The sequence below is a fragment of the Ipomoea nil genome, unplaced genomic scaffold (genome assembly GCF_001879475.1).
Source record: "Ipomoea nil cultivar Tokyo-kokei standard unplaced genomic scaffold, Asagao_1.1 scaffold0302, whole genome shotgun sequence".
Classification (NCBI taxonomy): domain Eukaryota; kingdom Viridiplantae; phylum Streptophyta; class Magnoliopsida; order Solanales; family Convolvulaceae; genus Ipomoea; species Ipomoea nil.
In genome coordinates, this window is record NW_017616730.1 from 2,862,893 (window position 1) to 2,885,956 (window position 23,064).

A 23,064-nucleotide genomic window follows, 5' to 3' on the forward strand; every position below is an offset into this window, starting at 1 on the left:
ATAATAAAGGAAAAAAAAAAAAAAACCACCAGTACAATGAAGTACGGCAAATGAGGAGAGAGATGATGATATATGTGACAATGTGGCTGTCGACGCATTGACATTCTGAAGTACAACTTATTTATTTATTTATTTATCATCATTTATATTGAAAAGTATTTCAATTTGTTAGGGGCATTCATGGACCATGACGGTGAATTTTAAGTGATTTTTCAATACCTAAAAACTTGAAGTTGGTCTTGCATTTGTTCTCAAAAAAAATAAAATTTGAAGTTGGTTTTTAAAAAATGAAGGGAGTGAATTTTTGATGATTTTTCATAACATAAAGAGCTTGTTTTTGTATCTATAGTGAGACTTATCAAGAAAGAAAAAAAAAAATTATCTCGCGTGAGGCTCAAATCTCGCAAGCACATAAATCATTACTTTCTCTTCTTTTTATTTTTAATTATTTTTTTTTTAATTTTTATTTTTTTCCTTTGTCTCTTCCCTTCCACTTACCTTTTTTAATCACACTTGTAAAAAACTCATCAAATCTATAACAATTGGAGATGCTCTTATAAGTCGATACAAAAAATTTTGTATATATTATTTTTACATATAAAGAAAAAGAGACGAAAGAAAATCATAAATATTTGAAAATAATAGCACTTATTGGAGAGATACAAGCTAAATCCACAATTATTCAGTTTATTTTTTAAAATTTGACTTTGGTTTTAACCGTAGACCGGGAGTTCGATTCTTACTATGAATATTGAGGATTCGAATTTGAGTTTGGATTGAATTTTTTGTGAATAAAAATATACAATTTAATTTTCCGTCTAGAAGTTATATAAGTTAAATTTACTTCTTTCTAAGCAAATTCATTAAATTTATAGAATACAATATGATGAAAGAGTAAATTTATATTTTGGTCCTGTGACTATAGGGGTCTTGTTAATTGCAGTCCACGATTTTTAAAAATATTAATTTATTACCTTGACTATGCAATTTTTATCAATTTTGGTCACTCCGGCTAAATTGCTGGCCAAATTTCACCGAAATATTAATAAGTAAAATAATGAGGGTATTTTATTCATTTCACTCTTATTTTCTTTTTCTCTTGCGAGTCCATATTTTCCGGCGATCGAACACCAAATTTTATCAATTTTTCCGACGACCGAAGTTGAGTCTGAAACATATGATGGAGATGGGTTCCAGAAGAAGGTGACAGAGGTGGAGAATTTGAGGTTGGCCACCAAATCGGCGGTAATTTCGCCCTACTACTTATCGCCGGAGGCGAACCCCACTAGCCACATAAGATTCGTCCCCGACGCCGTGGTTCGTGGCATTAACGCCGTTAATCAAAAAACCCCAGCAAGCGACTTTTTACTGGCTCAACTTTGAAGTTTGAACGCATCACTGTTGGCGGCAGATCCTTAACGGTTAAATCTCCGACAGTCGAGATCATCATCGGCGAGCTGGCGGCGTCAAGCAGGCCAGTGTTGAAGGCAACATCATCATTGGTTCCGGAATGACACTTACCTTTCTCACGCCCGATTTATACACCAGTTTTGAATCGATAGTACAAGAGGCAATCTCTGCCAAGCCGGTGAGTGATCCAAAAGGCACATTCTCGTTTTGCTACTCATCTGCTGACAATCTTGAGTTTGAATTTGTTGCAAAGCATGAGCGAGTGTCACCAAAGGATGAGCCGCGAACTGCTGCCACAAATCTGAGTTCATTGCATTCGTCGGAAACATGGTGGAAAAGATGGACTCGCCGGAGAAGATGAAAAGAGATGTGGAGTAATTAAAATATCCTCATTATTTTACTAATTAATATTTTCTGGCAAAATTTGGCCGGAGAAATTGATAAAAATTTCATAGTCAAGGTACTAAATTAATATTTTTGAAAGTCGTGAACTGCAATTAACATGACCCCTATAGTCACAAGACAACAAATTAAATTTTACTCTATGATGAAATTAGAAATGTGATATTATGATTTATGAATGTTTATAAGGGTGTTTGGTAAATAGTTGTTAGCTAATTGGTTAGTGAATTTGACTTAGTTGATTGTAGAAAAGTGTTTGGTAAATTAGTTGTTAGCTTATAGTTGATTACATGCAAAAAGATTTTCTTTTTGAATCAATAAGCTGTTACAAAAATTTAATTAATCAAATACTTATATATTAATTGTTTAATCAAATCAAACAGCAAATAATATCAAATAAATCAAAATTGATTGATTTATAAGCTAACTGGGAGAATAGTGGAGTACATGTCGAAGAAAAAATGAGATCACGTGGCAGCCACCTGGACGGTTGAATAAAAATAACAGTTGACATTTAAGATCGTGGTTCACCAACCCCCATTCAACCTCACCTACCCCAATCCACCATTGAATCCGTCACCGTTAACTCTAACGCCGTTAGCCCCCTCCACCTAACCGCAATCTTCCACCGCCTCCCCGTTGCTATAAATTCCAACTCTCCGCCCTTTTTCCGCCAGGAAGCCACGCATACCCGCCTGCCTTTCTGATAATATATTTTGCAGATTTCTTTCCAATTTTGCCCTTGAAGATGGATCTTCTCCTTCTAGAGAAGACTCTTTTAGGGCTCTTCGTAGCCATAATAGTCGCCATTGTTGTCTCTAAGCTTCGCGGGAAGAAGTACAAGCTCCCGCCGGGGCCGATTCCGGTGCCGGTGTTCGGGAACTGGCTTCAGGTCGGGGATGATTTGAACCACCGCAATCTCACCGACTACGCGAAGAAATTCGGCGACATTTTCATGCTGAGGATGGGGCAGAGGAATTTAGTGGTCGTCTCCTCGCCGGAGCTGGCCAAGGAGGTGCTCCACACGCAGGGGGTGGAGTTCGGGTCCCGCACTCGGAACGTGGTGTTCGACATCTTCACCGGGAAGGGACAGGACATGGTGTTCACCGTCTACGGCGAGCACTGGCGGAAGATGCGGCGGATCATGACGGTGCCGTTCTTCACCAACAAGGTGGTGCAGCAGTACCGGGAGGGGTGGGAGAAGGAGATCGCGAGCGTGGTGGAGGACGTGAAGAACAACCCCGAGGCGGCCACCACCGGCACCGTGCTGCGGCGGCGGCTCCAGCTCTTGATGTACAATAACATGTACCGGATTATGTTCGACAGAAGGTTCGAGAGCGAGGACGACCCGCTGTTTAACAAGCTCAAGGCGCTGAACGGCGAGAGGAGTAGATTGGCTCAGAGCTTTGAGTATAACTATGGCGATTTCATCCCCATTCTCAGGCCTTTCCTCAGAGGATACTTGAAGATCTGCAAGGAGGTTAAGGACAGAAGGTTGCAGCTCTTCAAGGACTACTTTGTTGATGAAAGAAAGTAAGCTCTTCACCTTTTCCATCTATCTTCTATCAATTCCGCCATAGCTTTTGCTACTTCTTGAAATTTATCTATAATCTTCATAGATATTAATGATTTTTCCTTAAATTGAACTTATCTCTGAATACAAATTGAAATCCCTAACATTTCATAAAAGAGAAACTTGGAAATGGTTTGACTCGGTAATTTTAAGGTTACAAGTTTAGTTTTCTTAGTTTAAGTTAGACTGATTTACCTCATTTTAGTCATTTACATAGATTGGTTTAAAGAAAAGAAAAAGAACATAGGATTCACCCAAAAAAAGGAACATAGGATTCCCAGAAGTGTATTCATTTCTTATTCTGCATAATTCGGCAGAGACAGGGAAGGTGTTGTCTCTTATGCAACTCAATTTTGCCTTGATTTATGTAGTTGAATACAGTACACAATTCAAATCTATTGGACAAGATGAAATTTTGGACAGTAGATGTGAGAATAGTTGCAGTAAATTCACTATTCTTTACTGCTCTGCCTTAGAACTTAGAAGGTTGTTTTGTTTTCTAGTTTCTGAGATTCTTGGTTGGTTTTTTTTGTTGCAGGAAGCTTTCAAGCACAAAGAGCATGGACACCAACAGTCTGAAATGTGCCATTGATCACATTCTTGATGCCCAGCAGAAGGGAGAGATCAATGAGGATAATGTTCTTTACATTGTTGAGAACATCAACGTTGCTGGTAAGATTAAAAAAACATATGCATTTTGAACTTAGTGCATAGCAATGAAACAAATCCGAAATCCCTAATGAAGCTGTTTGACACCGAACAGCTAATTTACGGACTAAGTTAGTCAGATTGGTAATTTGATAATTACAAGGTTACAAGTTTAACTCCTGAAAGCACTTGGGCTAATTTACCTCATTGTAGTCTTTTGTAGGCTCGGTTTCATTCGACACCCAAAATCAATTTTTTCATAAAATAGTCTGTACTTTGTTTTTGTGGTCAGCAAAATTAGGTATTGGGTTTACATCATGATATACTGGCAGTTGGTTGGTTCTAATGGATAAGTATCATATAAAAGTACAACCTGATTTAGTGGAAGGGGGCATCTATTATATGGCATGATGATTTGTCTTGAGAATATACAATCATTTGATCCTGTGCTAATTTATTAGTACCATGACTGTTTGTTGTTTGCAGCAATTGAAACCACTCTCTGGTCAATTGAATGGGGCATTGCTGAACTGGTTAACAACCCTCACATCCAGAAGAAGCTCCGGGATGAGATTGATACAGTTCTTGGACCGGGCGTTCAAATCACCGAGCCAGACACCCATAAACTTCCCTACTTGCAGGCCGTGATCAAGGAGACGCTTCGCTTGAGAATGGCTATTCCCTTGCTGGTTCCCCACATGAACCTCCACGACGCCAAGCTTGGAGGGTATGACATCCCCGCCGAGAGCAAAATCTTGGTCAATGCTTGGTGGCTCGCGAACAACCCAGCTCACTGGAAGAAACCTGAAGAGTTTAGGCCCGAGAGATTCCTCGAGGAGGAGAAGCACGTCGAAGCCAACGGGAATGACTTCAGGTACCTCCCGTTCGGAGTTGGTAGGAGAAGTTGCCCTGGAATTATCCTCGCCCTGCCCATCCTTGGCATCGTTTTGGGACGATTGGTGCAGAACTTCGAGCTCCTCCCGCCACCCGGCCAATCTAAGGTTGACACCTCTGAGAAAGGAGGGCAATTCAGTCTTCACATTTTGAAGCACTCCACCATTGTCATGAAGCCTAGGACTTTCTAAAACGTGTGCTATATGTAATCTGGTTTATAATTCAAACTTTGGTTGTTCTTTTGCCAATAGTGTCATTCTTCGTGTCATATGTAAAGCCTTTCATCTTGAATCAAAATGCCTAAAACCCTCACGTAAACCCTAAAACTCTACACCAATTACACAATACAATTATATACATACTTCTTCACCAGTTATCCAATACAATTATATATAGTATATATCAACATCTCGAGTATTACTCATCATCAAGACTACGAAATTATTTCAAATGATGAATTAGGTGCCAATCCATATCGATTTCTCACCAAATGATCATCTGTTAAGTAGTTGAAATGTGTGGTTGCAAAATGGTCTCAGGTGTTTTGAAAACGAAAATTACAAAAAAAAAAAAACAACATATGATTTGTTATAAAGTCCCACTAAGATTGTGCCACCCGAGTTGTTCCATCATTATAGGTTTACCAAAAAGGGAAATACAACTCAAGCGGTACAAGGCAAACGTCGGCCAAGACGTGTTTAACTTCTCAAACTCCCATTTTATACTTTCAAATTTTATTTCACTTAAATCTGAAAATTTTGATGTCTTTTATACTTTCAATTTCTATTTTACACTTAAATGTTAAAATTTTGATGTCCACACACATTTACTGGGGTCAAGGATATTTAGAGAGTAAATATAAATATTTATTTCAGGGACTAAAATTTGGGAGTAAATGTAATACGACTCTATTTTTGTTGATCTGTTCACACATTTACTGGGGTCAAGGATATTTAGAGAGTAAATATAAATATTTATTTCAGGGACTAAAATTTGGGAGTAGATGTAATACGACTCTATTTTTGTTGATCTGTTTGCCAGTTAACAAAACCAAATTCAAGTACATAGTACGTGGCAACGTACACGCCTAACATTTCTGGTCTCTAGATGTTTCCACAGTGGTTGTACTAACATTGTAACAATTACGAGATAGCTTAATGCAATCTAGCCAATGGAGGATCTCAAAATTAGGATCTCTCTCGACGATGACGTCAGACACAGTTATCTGTACGGATCCGCGGTAGCCGGTGATCTTTCCCCGGACTCTAGCGAGGACGCCGAGTTGAGCTTCGGAGGCAAACTTGACAGCCATTTCGGCAATTGCTCGAACATCTGGTGGGCTTCTGCGAGAGAAATACGGAGAGCTCAACTGGTTGAGCCAAAGCACGCAGGGGATGCAACCAGTGGTGTCATCAATGGAGAATTTCAAAAACCTTCCTGGCTTGAACTCCCGGCTTACGACCACGCCCACAGCCTCCGCCCAACAGAGGCGAACGCCATTGCGGGAGAATGAGGTTTGGTCTACAGAATTCGGCACGAGAGTGAGCAGATCAAAGGCTAACAGCTTCACGTGGGTGTTGAATAGGGATGCCGGAGCGTCCATCTCTCCATCACCGCCGCAAAATCATGATTCAAACTGAGGATATTGTTGGCACCATTTTCCAACCAATAAGCGCATTGAACATAAAATTTTGGTTGAAACGTCGCAATATGACATTATACACAACAAATTTGATCCAGTCTACTCCTGAACAGAATTGAAAAACAAACTTCCAACAAATTAATTCTAAAAAATCAAATCAGTTATGCAAGCCACGCTCTAACTCCGATATTGTTTAAAAGCTAACATTTAATCCTATTTAGATCCATAAATTTAAGACTTAACACATTAAAATGCAGAATATATGAATGAACATCAATCAAATTCAAGAAATTAATGTTATGCCGATCAATCGATCTTGCCAGAAACTAGGTTAAATATCAACATTTTACACTAAATTAGAAATACTCTGCAGATGAGTTCGAGAAGATGAAATGTGAGTCTAATCCAGGCCCGCTAATCATAAACCCTAGAAGGGCGTCAGAGAGAGCAGACATGACGACTCAAGGATTCAATCTCCGTGCACATTACCATGCTTCCTTCATTATATGAATCCAGAGCATCGGCTTATTGTACACGGATCCATTGACAGACTACTGCAGAGTTAATTTCAACTCATATAACTATCTTCTAAGTAAGATTAAACAAGAAAACTACAGAAACAATCAGATAAGCAGGCAAAATGATACCTAGAAGCGCAGGAACACAATGAGAGGAAACTATGGAAGATGCTAAGCTCATCAATGGCTCGATCTATATAAAAGGTTCAGAGGACTGCTAGGGTTTTGAAGGGGCCTAGTTTCTTTGATGGGCCAGTTTCATTTGAGCCTGATGCCCACATTGGAATGCTTTTGCAGCCCAATTAATTATTTTTTTTTTTAAAAAAAAAAAATTATACCGTAAGCCATAATTCACATTGCAAGGTAAGCTACTCACATAATTATGTTAATTTTTAATATATCATATATTGATTTTTATTGTATTAAAGTTATTAAAGTTATTTTTGTAACTTAAAAATGAAATATAGTACATTAAAAATAAATATTTATATGTGTTACACTTTGTAAATATGAACTATGCTTGACAATATAATTGCTAGGGTTCAAGATAACATATTTTGACAATGAATTGAGGATAATAACTTTTTTTTATATGTGATATTTGGTATCTCCTTATTTTCTTTTCTTTTTTTATTTGTTTGACAGGGGAAACTCGTAATTAGTAATTAAAGTATAAAATTGGAAAATCATCCTCATGTACAATGACGTGCAAACAACACTTAAAAAAAAAAAAAAAAAAAGGTATGTGACAAGTTTGACTAGAAGACCGTTAACAATGACTAAACTTGTAAACCATGATTAATGTTATAAGCATACAGTCCGACGCAACACACAACGCCCCTGCGCTGTCCCGAGGTTCTTCATACCCCGCGGACCAGCCTTATCCGCATACGTGTCAAACTAGTTTCACTCTACCATAGATTCATAAGGGGAACGACAATAGCTCCCAACCAATTCAAACATTTGAATTGCATCGATTTCCTTCATAATCAAGTCCAAAACCAACAACAAGCTCTTCAAACTTAACTAGGTCAGCATGGCTGACTCGGCTAGACCTTAGTGTCTAAAGCAGAACAACTCTTAACGCCCCCGTATACCCATTTGGCAAGCTTAACAAGTTGGCTCATTTATTCATTGAGTCTTAACACAGTCAAGAAAAACAATTTGTAACACTAAGTACGAAAATCATACTTCATTCACTTGGTCACCCCTTTTAAGATTTTTATCTCCTCATCAGACAATCTTCCAGTAACACTAACAATTAAATAACATTTATCTTTCAAACAATCATCCCTATATATACACAAGGTCACAAATGTTCGGGACAATCAAATATTTGGTTGGATTAATGTCACTAACTTAACTGGACATGGATACTTAGTGGAAAAAAAAAAATACTGTATTCTTGGAGCTACTAAGGAAAAGCTGTAAACTTTAACAATCTCAGTTGGTACAAAGGATCAAAATTTCTGGAAGTTTCTCCAGTCCATACTCCATATCTCTCTACCTTCTAGAACTCTTTTCTACATGTTCTTTCTCTCTCTCTCTCTCTCTCTCTCTCTCTCTCTGTGGAATATCCATTGTTTATCTTCCAATGCATAACCGTCCACTGCAGGGCTGCTTAAACTTAGCCATATGGCATCTTAATTTCTTAACATCTGATTGTTTCAGCGGCTTTATCATGAATTCTTGGGCTCCTCCTTCCAGGCACCTGTTACAGTTCAAGAACAGTCAACATATATGTGTTTACATGAATCCTGGGATAATGCTAAAGCAGAGAGTGTTATTTACTTCTTGATTCTTGTTGGGACATTCTCCGATGATAGTATCACTACCGGTATCTCTTTCAGGTCAGATGATCCCTGTCGGTTCAACAATCAAATCAATCATCTTTGAAGTTATTAGCTATGGAGTTTGTGGTTGATTGGTTACCTTCACTCTTTTTAACAGGTCATATCCTGTCATCCCCGGCATGCAGTAGTCTGTTATGATCAAATTCACCTTCGACTGCAAAGATACAAGACAAATCGGCCATGAAAACAATATTTCTTACATGGTATCAGAACAATATTATTTACATATTTATCTAATTACCCTGTTACTGGTCATGCGCCCTCTCCCAGCCCCAGAAATTCCAGTGCCCTCTGCCCATTCTCCGCTGTGGTCACTACAATAACATTCCAATTCAAGAAATCACAAGACTCCATAGCTTCAAGCTCTATTTCAATCAAGAGAGAGAGGGATATGCATATACCTTTACAGGAAGAGCTAGCGAGTAGTCTTTCGATGAGTTTGCGGTCTACTGAGCTGTCATCCACAGCTAACACATGCGGCATCTCGTCGTCTTCCGGCGGCTCCGCCATTGATGACGAACAAGAAGGTGATGATGATGAAAGCAACGCCATATCTTGAAGGTCGCAAGAACAGTGATGGGGTAGGTATTAGCTATTATGGAAGCATTATATAGAGGGGAGGGTGGAAAGGAATCCTGAGAAAATCGGGGTCAGAGATATTTCGTGATCTTTTTGGGTCACTGGGATTCGATTGCAGTTTGCAGAAGATATATGCAGTCCCAGAAGACACAGCTTGCACTTTGCAGATACTCTCTCTCCGTTCCTGTTAATGTTATCCTTTTCTTTTCGTCACGCATACTGCAGATACGGTGTACTTTCTCACCAATGTTTTATGACTTATAATTAAATTATCACCCGAAAAATAACATTATGATCCAGTGGCATGAATTGAGTCTCTCAAATGAAAAGTTATAGGTTCCTAGTTATAAACAGATTATAAACCAACATGGTTGGTGTGGTGGTTCAGCACAACCATTTGGCCAGAGGGAATATTACATGCAATAAAATACCTTTTTGGCATTTGTTGGCTAGAGTTTCTTAGTTTGAATCGATCAATTATAAATAATCTAATCGAGTTTATTTCTTTGTAAGTATTCTGTACATATCATCTAATAGTGCTAATTTTAAATTCTTAACATGATATCAAAACAAGTTTAATTATGTTCTCAATCAAAGTAATTGATTGATAACTATAATGTTTCAGGATTAATTTTTAATGCATTGACTATTTTAGTTTGAGTCGATCAAAATCTTGGTAAGAATGAGAAGATAAAGTATCCAAACTAGTAGGATTATGTAACTTCAAAGAAGAAACTAGTGGGATTATGTGAGTGATTAGTCATTGTCAAAGGAAATCTAGAGAAATCCATGGGATTTCATAAATCAATCAATTCTCTCTTGAATAGGTTAAGAAACCACATGACATCTGCTGCAAGCAGGCTCATACAAGGATTTGTGGTGACGAACGCATATCAGGATGAGACCATCAATGGCTGACCAAAACCAAGATGCACTATGCACCTCAATCAAAGCAAGACAATAAATTAAAGTGGTTGATCAATAGTAGGTGACTTTAAGGATAATTGGTTATCTACATTGATAAGATGTAGGTATAAAGGGTTATTGAGTAATCTCGCAAATCAACTCATACACAGATATACTGCATAGAGTACTGAGTAAAAGTGAGAGGAAATAATTCTATTACTCTGTATTTATTATACGGATGCTTCAAATCACCGCACAACTATGTCATCAACATGAATCTATAGCGTGGATTATTTGCTTACACCAAATAGTTTAAACGGCATTTTACATTGTTATCTATCCTAACTTGCTTTTATGATTAGATAATGTAACATTGTTTAAATGATACGAGACTTTTTATACATAAGTATTAACTGGATGAGGTCTTCAGACGGTGTAAAGTGTCTATAGAATTGAATTAGACTTTACTTGTTCATTATGCACTTATTTGTTAAATTATGCTATTTAAACTATTTACCCCGACAAATATACGTTCTTCAAAAATTATTAAACTAGGTGTTAACTCTTCAATTTACCATGAAGTAAAACTAAATCAAAATTGAAAGTTGAGTATTTTCCGGATTCTTCTTATAATGGTAGGTGATCCAAATATTATGTCATTCTACATATGAGCAGAACTCAAGTAAGTAATTGAAACGCCATTCACAATACTAATATTAGTTGGGAAACTGGGATGAGGTATATATGCTTGAGTTGACACGTCCAATATGCATGTACCCATTTCATAAATGTAATCAGTTGCATATTTTTGAATTATTACCCAACAAAAGGAAGAAAGAGTAGTTGCGAATTGGCGATCAGCTTAATATATCTAACATACACGTGTAATATACGTGCTCCTTGAGCATGTACGTGCAACTCCTGCTCACACTAATTTTATTTTTAGTAAACGAAAAATCTAGATGCTCTAAGGACATCTCCAGTTGTGGTTTTTTGTGTGATTTTTAAGGAAGTCAAGCTTATGCATGTGGAAGATAGATGGTGATGATGGAGAAGATTTGCGTGCACACTTCAAGCATGTGATTTTTTGCAGTGAAGTGGGCCCCACCACAGCGCAACAACATCACCATTTTGTGGCATGTGAGGTCCAACATAGTGCCCAACCGGGCGCGTTAATCTATAGTTTTTTTTAGATTTGTTTTGTTTAATTTATTTTATTTTTGTCGCCTTCCATTTAATCTTCTCTTTCATAGTACATATGCAAAAACTCTTCAAAAACTACAAATATTGAAGATATTATAAGAACATCCTCACCATTTTTAGTTTTTTTTTTTTTTTTTTTTCACGATTTTTGATTATCCAATTAGGAGATAGAGGAGGGGGGAAAGAAAGGAAGAAAAAGGAATCTGGCACGCAAACAAACAGAAAAGAAAAAAAAAAAAACAAGTTAGGAAGTTAATGCGCCGGAGGGAGTGCACGCGCCCGGTTGGGCGTTGGCGGTGCCGCAGACGTGCGCCTTTGCGCCTAGCTTTGGTGCTTCTCTCTCCGACAAGTCCCAACAAAACCATGCACTTATAAGGAGACATTGATCTTCTCTCTCGTTCACATGGTAAAAAAATATAAAAAACTCTGAAAAATTATTGATGGTGATATTCTAAGTTGTCCATCCACATTATAGTCAGGCCACCACAAAATATTTTACATTCTCATTATTATCATTCTTCTGACTATTCAACATGATCTATTTAGATAAAATAACGTAATTTAAACGCTACTAAATTTTACATTCACGCATTACCTCAACAAACATATATTATTATTATTATTATTATTATTATTGTTTTTGTTGATAAAAGGAAATGTTGACTCTTGAGGTTATGATAGAGTAAAAGGAAAATCTGATTTGAAAGCTTTGGCTATGCAAATCTACGGAACCGCCGGCTCATCACAAAACAGTAAAAAGGAAAAAATGGCACAAAACAATAATTAATTTTTTTTTAAAAGGAAGAAAAAAATAACAATAAAAACAAAAACGCTCAAAATTGTGAAAAACTGCGGCGTGCATGCATTCTTGTCCACCGCTCCGTTTTGCTTTGCATGCACACCCTACTACACTTCTTTCTCGCGTTCTCTCTCTCTCTCTTTTCTCTCACTATATTACTATATATGTATATCTATAAACTCGTCGTTTTTTGGATTGTATTTGCACCCTTCTTTATCCCCACCAACCACCGCGCGGCCGCCTCTGCTTCGAGATTTCGTGTCACGGCACGGCGGGGGGCTTGTTTTCGGTGTGACGGAGCAAGGGCAGCTGTGTAATCTTATCAGTTTTGGGCATTAAGGATTTAAGGGGGTTTAGGGTTTAAAAAAAAAATTGATTTGAGAAATTTCCGGTCTTGTATAGTTGATCCGGGTCGGAGGTTTGGGTTTGGGAGAAATGGAGTCAACGATTTGCATGAATGAGCTTTGTCGTGGCGCGACGTCGTCGTCTGAGTGGAAGAGAGGATGGAGCTTGAAATCAGGTGGATTTGCAAAGCTTTGCTACAACTGCGGGTAATTTATTTTTCCCAATTTTGGCCGAATTTTTTGCTCTTGAGCTCTATTTTTCCTTGATTTTTTTTGGTGCAATACTGCAATGGCAGCTTATAAAAATAAAAATTGAACCATTTTCTTGTACACTAAAAGTGAAATTTCCTCGCTCTTAGTGCCTCACACGATAATCCAAGATAAATCATTAGTTGGGAATTGGACCATTTCATGTGTGTATTCAAAGTGGGTCTTCTTCTAATACCTCTGAATTTCTCCTGTATGTCCACTCTGAGAAATAGGATTGCAAATGGAATAATATCTTTGGACAAAACCAGTTAAACATAAGAGAAGCTTCTTTAATTTTGTCCTGGAGTTTTGTATGGAGGATGGCAGAAGTTAAACAGACATGGCTGGCTGGTGCATGTTAAGATAAAATAACTAACCTTAACACACCAAAAGCTCACTTGTTCACCCACTAATCATAGTATTTAGCTAATGTTAGGTCACATTATTGTATCTAGATTCATCTCATTAAGTGTTTTTGTCCTTGGGAGATCCTGTCCAAGAAACAGTACACACCAACGCTGTTTCTTGCCATGATTTAGTCCTTGGGTGACGAGAGAAACTCGCAAAGGGTGTGGACTAGATAAACCCCGACTTGTGACCTTAGTAAGCAAAGGATCAATGGGGTAAACCAACTTAAGTTGCATATAGTTAACCAGCTCAATCCAAGAAGGATCAATAGGGACTCTCTTGCTGAGAGTCGGACTTATAACCTTGTGATTGCCGAATGAACAGTCTGACCAACTTGACTTGGGTTGCTTCCGCCATGATTCTGTTCTTACTTGCTTGGATGTTGTATGCTGTAGAATGAGCTATCATTTTAGTTCTTGTTTTGCTATCTTAAATAGTGCAATGTCCGGGAATCCTTCTGTAATCTACTCTTTCATTGTCAATGTTAATTGAGAAATGGTATTGGTGGTGGTCCAGATCTGCTTATGAAAATGTTGCATTCTGTGAAATGTTCCACCTAGATGAATCCGGTTGGCGCAAATGCAGAATTTGTGGAAAGGTATGATTGCCGTGTTTGAAGTTTGTCCACTTCGTTTGTCCTCTGGTTTCCTTACTCTACCTAAATGTCATATGCAGCATATTCACTGTGGGTGCATCGCTTCGAAATATTTGTATGAACACATGGACTATGGAGGCGTAGGATGTGTAAGCTGTGTAAGTCGTTTGGGAAATCATGCCTTGAGATCTGTACAGGTATTACTATTGTTGTCGTTGTTATATTGATAAGTAGAGTTATACTGGTCATTTGTTAATATGATATTTAGGAATGATAAACTGAATAATGGATTCATATAATTCTGTTGTTTTTACATATGTTATCATATCTTCAGCCAATTGGTGTTGAAAATAGAGTGGATGGTAGTAATTCTGCAAAGGGAAAGCTTCTGAAATTTAGCAATGCAATGGAGACTTGTGAATCTGTGCAACACTTAGGAACTTTGGATGATGACAACAACATTAAACAAGAAAAACGCAAACTGTCTGGTAGCCAAGTGGAGACGTGCTTGCCAAATTTGAATGTGTGTGAATCTTTTGATCAGCCATCGAATTTCTCGTTGAACACTCCTGTCAATTGTTCAAGCTCGTTTAATGGAGGAAGGGAACAGAACATGGTTTCTCCACTTCATCAAGGGCAGCAGAGTGTACACCATATGCTCCCCAAGCAACCCAAAGCTAGCCAAAACCATGACTCGAAATCGAAGGGAGGAACAAAAACACAAACCAATATTGTGAGGCCTCCTGCTGAAGGGCGTGGGGGGCGGGCTCGGTTACTGCCTCGATACCAATCTAAGATTACGGATCAAGAACTGCAGCAAATATCTGGAGAGTATCCATTCCACATTGATTACTCTTGTAGTTGCTTAACACTGTGCTAATAATTTGAGACTTTAGTTTTTTGCTACCTTAACTGTCATTGTAAGCTTGAAATCAACTGTTGTTCCACTGTTCGATAAGGTTCTCACCGCAAGTGATGCTGGTAGAATTGGTCGCCTTGTCCTTCCCAAAGCGTGTGCTGAAGTAAGTTAAACTTTTGGAATTTTATACTAGTATGGGTTCGGTGTTCATCAAGTTATTCACCTTTAGAGATGGTGAACAGGCATACTTTCCTCCTATCGATCAGTCAGAAGGTCTACCAATAAAGATTCAGGATTTAACGGGGAAAGAATGGACATTTCTGTTCAGATTTTGGCTCAATAACAATAGCAGAATGTATGTTCTGGAGGGCGTTACCCCCTGTATAAGGAGTCTGCAATTACAAGCTGGCGATACTGGTATCATTCTCCCTTTCCCATTTCCATCCTTGATTTTTATTTCTTCGAATTTCAAGATTCAATCTTTCAAATAATTTTCTGCTCTTGTCATCTTACATGGAGTAGAACTTTGACAGTTCTTCTTCTATTTGATGTTTATTTACTTTTATCATGCATTATTATGATTTCACTAGACCTAATACTGCGTTATGCTATGCTTCCTTCAGTTACATTCAGTCGAATTGATCCCGGGGGAAAATTAGTTATGAGTTTCAGGAAGGGGACAAATAACGGTGACACTCGGGGCTCTCAACATTCAAACCTTCCCGGTGCTGGTGGCGTTTCTGAAAACCATACAGTAAGTGGTCTTCCTGCTGGCTTTCGTTTTGTATTCTTATCGTTTTTATACAAAAGATACAAGGAAAACAATAAAGAATATATGAATCTAGACCAAACGACTTCCCACAGCATCTGTCGCCAACAATGGTTGGATGATTCCCGGGTTGAAAACTGATAATTCCTCACAAAGTGAAATTTTGGTTTCACAGAAGAAGACACAGAATATCGGGTCCAAAAGAAAGAGGTTTCTGATGCAAGTGGAAGACGCAATTGAACTGAGGATCACAATGGAAGAAGCACAGGACTTGTTCTGTCCTCCCCCATCTCTTAAACCGACCATTCTTACCATTGAGGACATTGAATTTGAAGCGTATAATGTAATAAGTCCTACTTTATATTTCTTCCTTGTGTTTACTTCTCGTACCTTATTGACATGCTCTAATCAAATGAAAGTGCTGTCTAGGAACCACCAGTTTTCGGGAAGGCAACAATTTCTGTCCCGGATGAGATTAACCAAACACAACCGGCCACTTCTCTTAGAGTTACCAAAGGTATGAATCAGATAACACAGTTCCTTTTTTCCCCTTCCGTTTTTGTTATAAAAGCTTAAAATAGAGATTCAGATTGCTATCCTTTTCGTTACTGTCTCTGGTTAGAAAGAGTTACTATGGTTGCTGACACAACCGATTTGGATGAGTTGATGACAGCATTTTAATGAAAACGACGTTTTTGTTCCCAGGCTCAAAGAGGCAAAAAGTTACCATAGAAAAAACCAATGATCACGAGCCTTCTGGCTTAGACGCCTTGAATACAGAAGATAACACCGGTGGCCTAGGAAAACATTCAGTTGGCGCCACTACAAAACATCCTCGGCATCACCCTGGCTGTGCTTGCATTGTCTGCATTCAGCCTCCAAGTGGGACGGGAAAGCATCAGCCCAATTGTGACTGCACCATCTGCTCGACTTTGAGGCGTAGGCTCAATACATTCAATCAGCGTAAGAAGAAAAGGCAATCAGACCATGAAACAGAACTTGCAGTGGGAAAGGACAAGCTACCACCACCCCCATCAGAAAGGGATACTGCAAATGAACCGGGGGCTATACATATGAATCATTCAGAAAACGATCGCGATCTGAATAGACAGCGTTATCCTCCTATGGATGTTAGATCCTGTCAGGGACAATTGGATCTCAACTGCCATCCCAGTTGTGAAGATGACTTGCAAGTGGAGGTAGATCGAGGTTGAATGAGCTTGATAGCTTTTGAATCGTGATCAATCCAAGGCAGAATGGTGTAGCAAACCACCTGGCCTGACTATAAACATTATGCATGACAGATATGCTGATCGATATCCAGCTACAGAAAAAGGGTGCAGATTGATGACGGGCAATTTTTCCCAGAGGTTTGCCCAAGACATTATATTGTTTTCTCTGGGAATTATATATTTTGCACAGGCACAGTAATGGTGACACTATGCATATATACAGTCAAAATGGGAATTATATATATTTTGCACAGTAATTATATATTCTGCTGCTTAGTGTTTACAGGTTTCAACCCTTGTGTTATACATTATTACTATGCAATTATGCATATATACAGTCAAAATGGAGACATTTGTTTTGCACTTTTTTTTTTTTTTGTTGGTGACGTGCACTGGGTAAACTCTACATTGTGACTCTAGTCAGCAAAAACTCACAATGAGGTAAACCAGCTTAGGTAACCCAAGAATGCCAATCGACTACACTCATTGGTGTCGATTGGATCTTACTATTACCAAACTAACTGATGTGGTTAATTCACTCGGTTATACGTGTTCATATGTATTATGTAATGTATTTGGATATAGTAGTTCGGGTAGTTGGGATCGAAAGTTAGAGGTTCCCGAGCATATAAATAGTGGTTGCAGTACTGTTTATCACTCTAGTCCCTGAGTTAAAGACAAGATATATGAGTGTTTAACAGCCATGCATGGAAACTAGCTAGATAACCACTGGCATTATTATTATATTGTTTATATGTTTATATATCATATGATTTGATGGCATTGTTTGCGGTACGAGGATGCTATGGTCGGCGACCAAGCATTAAGGACAAGATTTAACCCAATAAAAGATTGTTGTGTGTATACCTACTCCATCAGCAATGAAATTAAAGACTCCGCCTTTGGTTGTCTTGTTTGTGGCCTTGCCGGTCTGATATTTTTGCGTCTACTTTACACTATTTTTGGGTAATATCTCACTAGATTGGTGATATACTGCGCTGAGTATCCACCAATCAACTGTGTAGACCATATTATCAAATAATGTACATTTAATATACTAATAATGTACTTTTAATATATTAAAAATGTACATTGTATTCATAGAAAATACATTATTTGTGTAATGTACATTCAGTACACAAATAATATTTCAGCCTATCAATTATTTGGTTAATTTCTTTGTACAAGTTTCACACATTCAAATAACGATGGAGGAATTGGTAGTAAATCAAACAAATGCTAGCTAGATTAGTGGAAAATGACAATTAATGTTGGTATATATATATGTTTGCATGGCTGGCCTCGTGTGGTCCGCAGAGCTTGGCCTTTTTCCATTCTCCATCCCCTTACTACAAATACTACAACTTTACAACAAATAATAGAAACCCATTTCATTCTAAACACTCAATCATCATCTATCGTTCCATTGCAAATCTTATCATTTTCTCACTTCCCACAAACAGTAGCTAGCTCGATCGCCATACTTCAATGGCGGATTTGGCAAGTCTGGAGAAGGCAAGAAAACAGTTAGAAGACTTATATCTCGGCGTCCCTGATGAATCCGTCAACCTCACCTTTCAACACTTAGTTCAGGCCACCACACAGCAACAGCCGCCGGCGACCTCCAGCTCTTCTAATCATTCCGAAGAGCCAATCCTCGACTTAAACCCAGCCCGACCAGAACCCCCTAATAATCCTCCAGATAATCGCCACGTTAACGCAGCGCCGGCGGCCGACAAGCTCACCGGCCATGGCCGCCATTATCATGCTACTCCTGACCGCGGTTCCAGGAGGGCTGTCGGGTTAGTGGAAAGAAGTATTATTGTGGGCAAGAAGTATGAGAAGGAGGATATGAGTTATGTGAGCGGGGTGTCCATGTCCGCCGGACGGCGGCGGCGCCCGGGGGTTCCGCACTCCAATATCTGTACCCTCTGCACAACCTATATCTACCTTTTCCGTCACCGCTGCCTGGTAATCACATTTTTTGGTAACATAATTAATTTATTAGTTAACTGGACCACTATTAACTGTTTGACTTGATTAAACATTTCACATAAGCAATTGTTAATTAATTAATTTTTTGTAATTGTTTATTGTTCCAAAATTCAAAAAACTGTTCAAAACAGTTTTTTACTTTTAACTTTTTTAAAAAATTATTTTACATGTAATTAACTATTAATTAACAGCTAATTTACCAATCATCTTTCTACAATCAGCTAATACTATTAACTACTCAAACTCACTAATCCAATTAGCTAACAACTAACAGTTATTTACCAAACAGTCAAACACCCCAATATAAATAGTAATTAGTGTGTAATTGTTGGTGATATATAAGTATGTTTGTCATGTTTAGTTTGGTGATGGATGGAATTGAACAGGTTTGTGGAAGAGTGTATTGTAGACACTGCATGCGGATTGGCATGGGAGACATGGCCGAAGGCAGGAAATGTGTCAATTGTTTGGGCAGAAGATTCAGTCCCAGGTAACATTTGATAGATCCAAACCTTGTATTAGTATATGAGAATCGAATGATTGGATTTATAATAATGTTTTGTTATTATGTGACAGGTACATACAAACTGCGGGGCAAACAGGTTGTTGGATGGGCTACTCCACCACAGTTAAACAACAAGAACTTAAGTGGGCCGAGAAAGGGCCTAGAGTGAAGTCAATGAATCGATCTTGTCGGAGTATCACCTCAAAAAGCCCAACAATGGCCCATTCACATGTCAGCAATTCTTCTTCATTTGTCCAAAACACCCCTTACTCACCTTACACCCCCACTCACCAATATCCATTGCCTTTCTAGCTAACCTAAGTACCCTTCTTTCTAGGCAATTCCAACCAAATTGATCAGACAATTAACTTAATAATTGGGAGATTTTGAATTCAACTACTCATGTGACTTTGATTTACGAAAACTATTTACAATCACTATTCGAAGATGTACTCTAGATGAAACACGCATTATGACCCTTACTAACCAGCAAAAGACTACAATGAGGTAAACTCATTGGTAATCGTACTTGGAACTTTGTGGTTAACAAACCAACAATCCGACCAACTCAGATGATGTTGCCCTTGACTACCCACAGGACTATTTATTTACCTTCTTAACTTTGTATGTCAAGTATCTTATAATTTACTTCGTGATAGAGTGTTACCTGAAAATAACACACTTTTTGGTTTCACAATAAAGTAATTAAAATTCTTGACAAAACATGTATTGGGGTTACCAATCATCATAAACTAGTGTATGTATTGATTCGTGTATGTATTATTAGAAGCATTTGCTTCAAAATGAATTAAAAAAACATCATAGGACACCACAAGTTAAAGAGACATTCTAAAAGAAACATTGAATCATGACTAAACAAAAGATTGAATAGAATTGAATGGAAGTAAAAGAGGAGATTTATGGAGTATTTTCTCCCAAAAGGTTGAATCTTCAGAGCATTATTATCGTCGAAATTCGAACCTTGATCTCTACTCTTCAGTACTGCCTACTGTACCATTGAACTACAAACAGATTTATGGAGTATCATCAAGCAATGGCCGCCTACAAGTTGGGCAAGACGAGTGAGACAGAAGCCACAGATCAATACACTTCAAATGGAAGCCATGGCTGCACCTCGGCAGCAGCCTCAAATTCTGTCCTTCATTAAACTCCGTGAGGCAAATCGGACATTCCGTACCGAAGATACCCACCTCGGACTTGTAAACCACCACCGGAATCTGCTCTAGAGCATCCTCCTTCAGCCCCGCCGCCGTCGGCGGCGGCAGAGGGGCGGCGGAGGGCACCGGAACCCGGGGGCTAAGCCGTCTAATGCGCCGGATAATGCAGCGGACGATGGCATTCACAGCGAGCACAAGCAGCAGCGCGGCTAGCAGAGACGCAAGAACCACCACCATGGCTCTGTCCAGCTTGGGATCGTCGGAGTAGTTTAGAGCCGTCATGTTCGTGGTCGGTAACGGCGTTACCCTCATGGTGTTCCGGCGAATAAGAAATCCCGGCAGGACAGAAACATAGGAGAAAGCAACAACTAGTGGTTTGAATTGCCGCAAGGATAAGAGGGTGAAAGGGGGTTTTGGTCCGACTGAATATTGGCCTTCCCCTTTTGCTAATTTCAATTGCCCCTCCTCACTATCTTTAAATCACGATAATTTAATGACTCAATAAATAAGTCAAATATCGTTATGCATATAAGTGATCTGTTCACTTTGAACATAATCTTCAGACTTCTAAGAACATTAATCTCTTTTCTCTCAGTGAACTAAGTCGGTGCAGATCCTAGTACGATTTGATCAAAATTTATTTAATGTTTTCATTTCGTTTTCTCTCAAAAACAGAAATTTTTGGGACCATGGAATTTGGGGAAATTGAGAAGTAAAACGTACTATGCTATTGGTCCAGCGAGAGACATGTGTTGGAGGGTAAGAAAAATACAAAGTGAGATTGGTAAGCTTTCATTTTCTCCATCACTATCAAGTTTGCAACAAAAAAAACACAATAAAAATCTCATCTTACTCAAAATGATAACAACTCAAATCAATCTCAAATATTATCTCTATCAAGCATATAATATATATATTTATATCATTTTTTAGTACTATTGAATCATGTTACAATGTATTATCTGCTTAATTGAGGCTCAAATCATTTAATTTGGGAGAGTGACTTCGTGTTATTAAATCACAATATCATTAACAACTAATTAATACTCCATTAAGACTTATTAAAGAAGAGTTTGGTGGTGGCCAACTTAGGTATACATCCATTCATCCAATGATGGCAAAGGCAATGGAAAAGTGTGCCTAAGATTTGCCTCATAAATATGAATCTGTGCCAAACGGCAGTGAATATTAACAGTGTTGCAGATGGAGCGTAGGTTGTCAGCATGCATGCGATGTATGCGTGGCTAAGCACATATATAGGTCATACCAGACAAATGGTTATGTTTCCCTTCTTTTGTCACTCTCGTGCACATCATTTAAAGCGAGTGACCAGCAAAATTCAATCACTATTTTTTTTTTTTTTTTTGGGTGAGAAACGATACCGTGGTGGTGCAGCGACTATATAATCTTTTTAAATCTAGTTCCTCCTGCATCTACTGGGAGGATATCGCTCATCTCTTTAGGAGTGTCTTCCAAGATCTTATAAGTCCTCTAAGTAGTTATTTGTCCAAGATTAGATAGATAATCTGAACACTTGTTCCCTTCCCTCAACACATGAGTAAATATCACACGGTGAAAGGTTTTGACAAGGAACTTACAATCCAAAACGAGAGAGGAAGTTAGATCTCCCTGTTGACAGTTCTCATTCATAATCTCAACGACCGCCTCAGAGTCAAGCTCAATCCGAAATCTTTGAAAACCCCTTTCTCTACACATCTGTAAACTCTCCCTTAGGTCCCACAGTTCGGCAGTAAAAATATTGAATAAATAAAATATATAAGGAGGTAAATATAATTATCATAAATTGTTTATAATTAACTTCCTTTCTATAAGTAAAAATGTATATTGAATAAATTATGTTTGGTGACTTTAATTAGTAAATAATATATAAGGAGGTAAATTATCATAAATTGTTTATAATTAACTCGCTTTATAAGAAAAATAAATAGATCGTTCACACTGAGTCACTGACATACACATCATTTTGTTCATTTTGTCATGGGTGACAATGGCAAATTATATTGTGGATCATAGATAAATATGCATTTTTATGTAATATATTTAAAAATGAACTTTCAATATACAAAACATAGACATTTAAAAAATAACATTTATGGCGTGTTTGGTTGACGTGTTTACACATTAGGAATGAGAATCAAAATCACAGTTAATGTTTTGTTGATAACTTTTTAAAACACAACTATGAATTTTAATTACCCATTTAATTAAAAATTATATTCCCTAATTAAAAAGGGGTATCATTCCATCTTATTGGTAATCTAATATTTAGGTTTGTATGAGTAATTTTAGATTTTTGTTTTGATTTTTTTGTTCATATTGATGCTTGGGATGGAGTTATATTAAAATCAATTGTCTTAATTTTTTGCTGTTTGTATTTTTAAAGTATTTATTTACATTATAGGGTCATACACAACTAAACATCAATTTTAGTAATTATTAAAATTACATGCCAAACTTGCAAATTACTTTACCAAAACACATT

General features: G+C 37.9%; 6 protein-coding genes across 9 annotated transcripts; 3 read left to right on the forward strand and 3 right to left on the reverse strand.

Annotated features, from left to right (window-relative positions):
- The first annotated feature begins 2,560 nt into the window (after positions 1 to 2,560).
- LOC109162834 (trans-cinnamate 4-monooxygenase) lies at positions 2,561 to 5,175 on the forward strand. Its single transcript, XM_019311538.1, has 3 exons — positions 2,561 to 3,345; positions 3,924 to 4,057; positions 4,520 to 5,175. The coding sequence occupies exons 1-3, from the start codon at positions 2,561 to 2,563 to the stop codon at positions 5,116 to 5,118; spliced, it is 1,518 nt and encodes a 505-aa protein (XP_019167083.1). The 3' UTR covers positions 5,119 to 5,175.
- Positions 5,176 to 5,946: 771 nt separating this feature from the next.
- LOC109162842 (CST complex subunit STN1) lies at positions 5,947 to 7,307 on the reverse strand. 3 transcript variants are annotated; one of them, XM_019311547.1, is made up of 2 exons: positions 7,217 to 7,307; positions 5,947 to 6,674 (listed from the first exon to the last, which is right to left on the reverse strand). In XM_019311547.1, the coding sequence occupies exon 2, from the start codon at positions 6,528 to 6,530 to the stop codon at positions 6,015 to 6,017; it is 516 nt and encodes a 171-aa protein (XP_019167092.1). In that variant the 5' UTR covers positions 6,531 to 6,674; positions 7,217 to 7,307; the 3' UTR covers positions 5,947 to 6,014. The 3 variants fall into 3 exon arrangements, with proteins under 3 accessions (XP_019167092.1, XP_019167108.1, XP_019167101.1); XM_019311563.1 differs by having other exon boundaries at positions 5,947 to 6,563; positions 6,594 to 7,271; XM_019311556.1 differs by having other exon boundaries at positions 5,947 to 7,123; positions 7,217 to 7,235.
- Positions 7,308 to 8,371: 1,064 nt separating this feature from the next.
- LOC109159347 (two-component response regulator ARR17-like) lies at positions 8,372 to 9,729 on the reverse strand. 2 transcript variants are annotated; one of them, XM_019307474.1, is made up of 5 exons: positions 9,342 to 9,729; positions 9,182 to 9,254; positions 9,020 to 9,094; positions 8,879 to 8,949; positions 8,372 to 8,798 (listed from the first exon to the last, which is right to left on the reverse strand). In XM_019307474.1, the coding sequence occupies exons 2-5, from the start codon at positions 9,194 to 9,196 to the stop codon at positions 8,672 to 8,674; spliced, it is 288 nt and encodes a 95-aa protein (XP_019163019.1). In that variant the 5' UTR covers positions 9,197 to 9,254; positions 9,342 to 9,729; the 3' UTR covers positions 8,372 to 8,671. The 2 variants fall into 2 exon arrangements, with proteins under 2 accessions (XP_019163019.1, XP_019163017.1); XM_019307472.1 differs by having other exon boundaries at positions 9,020 to 9,097.
- Positions 9,730 to 12,862: 3,133 nt separating this feature from the next.
- Positions 12,863 to 17,171, forward strand: LOC109159421 (B3 domain-containing transcription repressor VAL1-like). The gene is made up of 10 exons (XM_019307537.1): positions 12,863 to 12,978; positions 13,945 to 14,026; positions 14,104 to 14,220; positions 14,358 to 14,854; positions 14,949 to 15,045; positions 15,125 to 15,299; positions 15,506 to 15,636; positions 15,728 to 15,994; positions 16,081 to 16,168; positions 16,357 to 17,171. Exons 1-10 carry the CDS (start codon positions 12,863 to 12,865, stop codon positions 16,863 to 16,865), a joined length of 2,079 nt encoding a protein of 692 aa, XP_019163082.1. The 3' UTR covers positions 16,866 to 17,171.
- A 1,116-nt stretch (positions 17,172 to 18,287) lies between these two features.
- Positions 18,288 to 19,807, forward strand: LOC109159439. Its single transcript, XM_019307552.1, has 3 exons — positions 18,288 to 18,854; positions 19,265 to 19,368; positions 19,455 to 19,807. The coding sequence occupies exons 1-3, from the start codon at positions 18,372 to 18,374 to the stop codon at positions 19,693 to 19,695; spliced, it is 828 nt and encodes a 275-aa protein (XP_019163097.1). The 5' UTR covers positions 18,288 to 18,371; the 3' UTR covers positions 19,696 to 19,807.
- A 412-nt stretch (positions 19,808 to 20,219) lies between these two features.
- Positions 20,220 to 21,107, reverse strand: LOC109159265 (RING-H2 finger protein ATL73-like). Its single transcript, XM_019307368.1, has 2 exons — positions 20,426 to 21,107; positions 20,220 to 20,312 (listed from the first exon to the last, which is right to left on the reverse strand). The coding sequence occupies exons 1-2, from the start codon at positions 20,871 to 20,873 to the stop codon at positions 20,302 to 20,304; spliced, it is 459 nt and encodes a 152-aa protein (XP_019162913.1). The 5' UTR covers positions 20,874 to 21,107; the 3' UTR covers positions 20,220 to 20,301.
- Between the last annotated feature and the right edge of the window lie 1,957 nt (positions 21,108 to 23,064).

Coding starts and splice junctions, on each gene's coding strand:
- LOC109162842 (XM_019311547.1), bottom strand. CDS start 6,530: ATGGACGCTCCGGCATCCCTATTCAACACCCACGTGAAGCTGTTAGCC.
- LOC109159265 (XM_019307368.1), bottom strand. CDS start 20,873: ATGAGGGTAACGCCGTTACCGACCACGAACATGACGGCTCTAAACTAC.
- LOC109159347 (XM_019307472.1), bottom strand. Junction 8,950..9,019: donor ACCTGTTAAAAAGAGTGAAG/GTAACCAATCAA, acceptor TTGAACCGACAG/GGATCATCTGACCTGAAAGA. Junction 8,799..8,878: donor GTCCCAACAAGAATCAAGAA/GTAAATAACACT, acceptor GAACTGTAACAG/GTGCCTGGAAGGAGGAGCCC.
- LOC109159421 (XM_019307537.1), top strand. CDS start 12,863: ATGGAGTCAACGATTTGCATGAATGAGCTTTGTCGTGGCGCGACGTCG. Junction 15,046..15,124: donor TTCCCAAAGCGTGTGCTGAA/GTAAGTTAAACT, acceptor GATGGTGAACAG/GCATACTTTCCTCCTATCGA. Junction 15,995..16,080: donor TTGAATTTGAAGCGTATAAT/GTAATAAGTCCT, acceptor AGTGCTGTCTAG/GAACCACCAGTTTTCGGGAA.
- LOC109162834 (XM_019311538.1), top strand. CDS start 2,561: ATGGATCTTCTCCTTCTAGAGAAGACTCTTTTAGGGCTCTTCGTAGCC. Junction 3,346..3,923: donor TACTTTGTTGATGAAAGAAA/GTAAGCTCTTCA, acceptor TTTTTGTTGCAG/GAAGCTTTCAAGCACAAAGA. Junction 4,058..4,519: donor TGAGAACATCAACGTTGCTG/GTAAGATTAAAA, acceptor TGTTGTTTGCAG/CAATTGAAACCACTCTCTGG.
- LOC109159439 (XM_019307552.1), top strand. CDS start 18,372: ATGGCGGATTTGGCAAGTCTGGAGAAGGCAAGAAAACAGTTAGAAGAC. Junction 18,855..19,264: donor TTTTCCGTCACCGCTGCCTG/GTAATCACATTT, acceptor GGAATTGAACAG/GTTTGTGGAAGAGTGTATTG. Junction 19,369..19,454: donor GGCAGAAGATTCAGTCCCAG/GTAACATTTGAT, acceptor ATTATGTGACAG/GTACATACAAACTGCGGGGC.